At 47.6% G+C, this 6,000-nt stretch overlaps 1 protein-coding gene across 2 annotated transcripts in view; it reads right to left on the reverse strand.

Moving 5' to 3' along the window:
* RBBP8NL (RBBP8 N-terminal like) overlaps nt 1-6,000 on the reverse strand; it is a 101,589-nt gene that overhangs the window by 26,458 nt on the left and 69,131 nt on the right. For both annotated transcript variants that reach the window (XM_075347772.1, XM_075347771.1), the window contains exons 5-6: nt 4,767-4,879; nt 4,018-4,102 (exon numbers count right to left, since the gene is read on the reverse strand). In XM_075347772.1, the coding sequence (XP_075203887.1) occupies nt 4,018-4,102; nt 4,767-4,879 (198 nt within the window). The remainder of the gene's footprint in view (nt 1-4,017; nt 4,103-4,766; nt 4,880-6,000) is intronic.

Raw genomic sequence — 6,000 nt, forward strand, 5'->3', positions numbered from 1 at the left:
TGACCATAAGACACAAGGACCACCTGTGGAGAGCTAAATAAGGATCTGGAATTGGCAGGTACAGTTGTTTAAAAAAAACCCAATAAGTAATGCACTCACCCTCCATGACCTGTATGCACTCTCACCACACAAGACTCCATTGCTGATTAAAATGCATGTTCAAGTTTGCTCAACAGTTTTAGACAAGCCTGTGCAATACTGGGAGAATATAGTCTGGTCAGATGAGAACAAACTTTAACTCTTTGGATGCCATAATACACACCATGTTTGGAGGCCAAAAGGCACTGCATATCACCCCAAACACCAAACCAACAGTGAGGTTTGAATGTTGGAACATCATAGTGTGAGGCTGTTTTTCAGCATATGGCATTGGCAAACCTCATATGATTAAAGGAAGGATGAACGGACAAATGTACTAAAACATTCTTGATAAAAATCTGCTGTCATCTACCAAAATAATGAAACAGGGATGGACATTTAATCAAGACAATGATCCCAAACACACAACTAAGGAAACTCTCAATTGGTTTAAGACAAAGAAAATAAAGGTGCTAGAATGGCCCAGCCAATTAGCTGACCTGAATCCAATAGAAAATGTATGCAAGGAACTAAAGCTCAGGGTTCATAGAAGGAGCCCACTGAACCTTCAGGATTTGAAGAGTGTTTGTGTGGAAGAATGGACCAAAATCACACCGGAGCAATGTATGCGACTACTTTCTCCATACATGAGGAAGCTGTCATCACCAACAAAGGCTTTTGAACAAAGTACTAAACAAATTTTAGCAAGTGTGTTTTTCCCTGTGTAAATTCTCATTATTACACATTATTAAATTTATGGACATCTATGGTTTAATTTCTTTGCCTGTGTGGATCGGATGGTTTGTTACCAACATCTGGTGAGAAATTCCCGTCAATACCACCTTAAATATATATACTTTAGAAATATGTTTACGTTGGTGACGCATTCAATACTTTTTCACTCTCTGTATAGATCTATCTTGCATTCTTCACCGTTTTTCCATGTGTAAGTGTCGCGGGCGGGGAGGAGGGTGTCAGCACACCGCGCTCACCCCTTCTGCTCGGGTCCGGCAGTTGCTCCTGGTGGCTCGAGCTGTGGGCCGGATCCCGGGTGTCTCGAGCGACACTCCTCGCCCGTGAGTGAAAGGGGGGTGTTTGTTGGGTGTGGGGATTGTTATAGTTCGTGACGCCACCCACGGTTGTGGTGATTGCACCACCGCTGCTCAGTATGGGGGTCCCGGGGATGGTGATGCGGAGCAGCCAGGTGTTGTGTTGCCCCTCCGTGGGTAGGGGTTGGTGATCCCGGGGCCCAGTGAAGAGATGTGAAGTGTAGGGCCCGGTGGGCGCAGGGACGCGGGGGCAGCGCTGTGCCTTGCGGCACTGTGGTACTCACTCAGCCTGAGACACGGACACAGTTTGTACGGTAAACCAACGGCTGGTAGGACGGTCCCACAGACGGCTGCACCTGCACTCCCGGTAGGTGACGGTGACGTCTCTCTTCCTTGCACCTGTGTTGTCTGATGGTAGCGGTGGATTCCCTCCGGTTACCCGCTCCCCGACTGCAATCTGGGCCGGAGGAGCTCTACACTTTGCCCGCAGGCGCTGGCCCTGGGGAAACTGGTGCCCTGGCGGTGGCGGTGTCTCCCCGGTAATGGTCGGGCTGTTGCCGTCAATCGGGACTTGGTTGTTGGGGGATCTACGTCCCCTTCACTGACGGATTTGGCAAATCTGGCGACTCCTAGCCTTGCCGGGGTCCGAGAGGCCCCTGCCCTGGTGCTGACTGTCCTTCGGAACACTGCTCCAGACCACCGGGCACACAGCCAACGGGGTCCTTCCAGGAACTTCCAAACGGTCCCCCTCCGGACAGTCACCGCCGTCGCTGACCTTGCTGTTCTGGCCCTCCACAAAGCTGGGCTCTCAGGCTTTCTTTCCTTCTGTACTTTACTTGCTTTTCTCCTTTACACTTCTCTATTTTCACCACTTTCACTTAGCTGTTTACTTCTCACTTCAGCTCCTCACACTTGCCCTGCCTGGGCTGACTGCTCTTTACTCAAGCCCTGCCTGGGCTACTCTTCACTCCTTCCACTTCCTCCTCCCTGACAGAACTGCACTCTTGCCCTCCCTGGGCTAATCTGCCTGGTTACTTCCTGCCTCCAGAGTTGTGAGCTCCTCGGTGGGCGGAGCCAACCGCCTGGCCCACCCCCTGGTGTGCATCAACAGACTCCTGGAGGAAGGCAACAAGGATTTCTGGTTAGCAGATGTGCCTACCTGGAGTGTGGGGTGTGGTGGTGTTGTGACCTGTGTCCCCTGGCTTGCCCAGGGCGACACATAAGTTCTGTCGTTAGGTTTGATTTGTCTTTGAGCTAGTTAGGGAGAGTGGCTGCTATGAGGTCTTCCATATACATTACACACAGACATGAGGGATTCCTGCTCTCTGTCACTATAGCACATGTTCAGAAGCAGCAGCAACATGGAGACTGTCAGGCTACGCTCCCATGATGAGATTTGATATTGCAGAATTTCTGCACCTATTATGTAAATTAAGTTACTTTTTTTTACATGCATTTTTGGATGCATTTTTATCGATCTTTGATGCTGTGTTTTTTGTCTCTTTTTGGTATGGTCAGGTTTTAAATATTGCTGCTTTATTTTTGATACTTCCTGAAATTTGGCTTTGACAAGACTTTGATATACTTACAGTATTTTTTGTTTTATAAGACTCACCTGATTATAAGATGCATTCCAAATTTAGAGATAAAAAAGGTAAAAAAAAGGGGGGACTGCCTTATACTCCAGTGGTGTCTTACTGGGGGGTGGCGGCAGCGGCGGTGGAGCAGGGTCACAGGAGGCAGGGGCGGTGCTGGAGTAGGGCGATGCTGCAGACACTGCGTTGGGGGCTGTGCTGGCTGTGGTGGGGGCTGTGCTGGTTGCGGTGGGGACTGTGCTAGCAGTGGTGGGAACTGTGCTGGCTATAGGCGCCAGGCTGGCTGTGTGGTGCAGCAGGTGTCACATGCTCTGTAAGCGGTGACAAGCCAAGATCTAATCTGCCCAAGGGGCCACCTCCAAGCGTCATTAAGTCCGCTGCTGGGAGATCAATGAGCCAGAGGTGGCGTGTGTGCAGATGAGATTTTGGGCCTAGAGCTCCATCTGCACACGCGCTTACTCTGGGTGTCATTATTTGAAGTCCGCACCACCGACAGAGCATCTCAACCGCTGCACCACCCTGCTCCACATAGCCAGCACGGCACCTGCAGCCAGCACAGCCCCCACCGCAGTCAGCACAGCCCCACCGCAGCTAGCACAGCCCCCATTCTCCACCTCCAAGTAAGCTACATTCGCATTATAAGACGCACCCCTCATTTTCCTCCCAAGTTTTTGGGAGGAAAAGTGCGTTTTATAATCCAAAAAATACTGTATAAAACCTCAGCGTAGCTGCAAGAGAAATTGACATGTTGCAGATTTTAAACGTGCACCGCAGGTCAGGTTATGCTGTGTGAATAGAAGCACAATGGGCAGGAGATTTCTATAAATCCATCCACTTTGCTGGATTTGTAAGACGCTGCATATTTTTTGAGGCAGTGAAAATACACAGCGTCAAAAACTCACCAAAAGCTCATCATGGGGACGTAGCCTTATACAGCAATACTGAGCAGTGTAGCTCTGAAGTCAGCACTGGGAATAAAACACTAGAATTCCGCAGTAATCTATATATGTCTGTACCTCATTGTTACACTTCCATAGGCAGCTGTAATCTGATCCTTCCGTAAACTGGAAGTTGTGTTGTTTTGATTATGACAAATTTGATCAGTTTTTCAGAGTGAATGGTGAAGTTCAATAACCGGGGATTTGGAGGAGGGAGAAGTGGCTCATAAGTGGAGAAAGAAGCATCTCTCTCTGATAAGCCCTATTACAAAGTTTCTTATATTCGTTTTTACTATTGATTGTTTGTTGAAGTGACAGTGACCATTTAAATGAAAGATCTGTAAAATGCTGTTCTACCTGGAGTTCATTTCCACACATTTGGCTTTCCTCAGCTCATCCAGCAGGGTCTTGTTCTCTTCCTTTAACAAATTAATTTCATTGGCTGCAGAAAGGAAAAGATCTTGTAAAAGTTAAATCTAAACCTGTTCATTCCACATTTACACTAAGTCCATAACTACGCATTTATTAGACATGCACAAAAGGCTAACGGAGTGTAACTAAGAAAAGAGGAGAGAGAAGGGGCTATGCACACCTCTGAAGCCTAGGTGACCCTTTGACGAAATAAAATATGATAGTTGCAAAAAAAAAAAAAAAAGGGCTGCTTGCACAGTTTTGGATCCACAGTTTTGGATCCACACTGGGCATACATGTGGTTTGAGTGGGGAAAGAAAAAGTACCGTAAGCTGCTGCCAGACACCTCTGGAGTACAGATGATGGCAGTGAAAGGGTCAGCGTCTGTGTCCTCCTACAATCTCCTGCAGTGACAAACAGATACTGAACGGACCCATCACTGCCATCATCAGTACTCCAAATGAGTACATTCTGATAGCAATGCAGCTAAAGGCAGGCAAATAGACTGGGAAAAAGCACGTTTGGAAGCCATTTACATGCAATTTTTAATAGAAATGAAGACAAGCCCCCTAATAAAGTGATTTACAAACTTTCATAACTTTTCATGCTGGACAAATTTACAAAAAAATAAATAAATAGAGTTTAGTTGTTTTTTTGAATCTAATGGAGGATTGGGGTGTACGGTATATACTCACTTAGAGAGGAGATCTGCTGAACATTGTGGAAGTGACAGTTTTCGTATTCTTGTTGCTTCTTCTTAGCTAGGTCTTGTGTCACTGTGCACCGATCACACAAACCAGCTCTCAGCCTGAATAACCAAAGCCGAACATATCAAATCTGGTGGATATTTCTTTATTATTATAAAGGTACAGTACAGACCAAAAGTTTGGACACACCTTCTCATCTCTAGAACAACTGTTAAGAGGAGACTTTGTGCAGCAGGCCTTCATGGTAAAATAGCTGCTAGAAAAACACTGCTAAGGACAGGCAACAAGCAGAAGAGACTTGTTTGGGTTAAAGAACACAAGGAATGGACATTAGACCAGTGAAAATCTGTGCTTTGGTCTGATGAGTCCAAATTTGAGATCTTTGGATCCAACCACCATGTCTTTATAGAAAAGGTGAACGGATGGACTCTACATGCCTGGTTCCCACCGTGAAGCATGGAGGAGGAGGTGTGATGGTGTGGGGGTGCTTTGCTGGTGATACTGTTGGGGATTTATTCAAAATTGAAGGCATACAGAACCAGCATGCCTACCATAGCATCTTGCAGCGGCGTGCTATTCCATCCGGTTTGCGTTTAGTTGGACCATCATTTATTTTTCAACAGGACAATCACCCCAAACACACCTCCAGGCAGGGGTGGGATTCAGCCGGTTCTGTCCGGTTCTGGAGAACCGGTTGTTAAAATAGCCGGTTCCCAGAACCAGCAAGAAACAGCTGCGGCGACCCGGTTCCCTGTATTCATTTGCGTTAGTGTCTCTTTAAGACACTGACACAAATGAATCCCCGTACCTCCGCGCCTCACTTCCGAGTACAGTGGAGCCTGTCTGCTTCCTGCCCCGGCATGTAGCGACGTGCTGACGCTGCAGAGAGGTAACGGCAGTGTGGGGAGGTAGTTCCTCCTACTGCCATCTGTCAGCGTGCAGAGACGAGCCGCGGAGGAGGAGGGAGGAGAGAGGAGAAGCTGACGATGCTTGCAGCAGGTAAGCGCTCAGTGAGCCGAAGATGCAGGGAGAGGAGCTGCATAAGATGGCAGCTATATGTGGCTATATGGGGAGAGGCCACATAAGATGGGAGCTATAAGGAGAGGATCCACATAAGATGGGAGCTATACGGGAAAAGGAGCACATGGGATGAGATCTGCAGGAGAAAGAGGCCATAATGGGATGAGATCTGCAGGAGAAAGAGGCCATAATGGGATGAGAT

Source organism: Anomaloglossus baeobatrachus, chromosome 5, assembly GCF_048569485.1.
Source record: "Anomaloglossus baeobatrachus isolate aAnoBae1 chromosome 5, aAnoBae1.hap1, whole genome shotgun sequence".
Lineage (NCBI taxonomy): Eukaryota > Metazoa > Chordata > Amphibia > Anura > Aromobatidae > Anomaloglossus > Anomaloglossus baeobatrachus.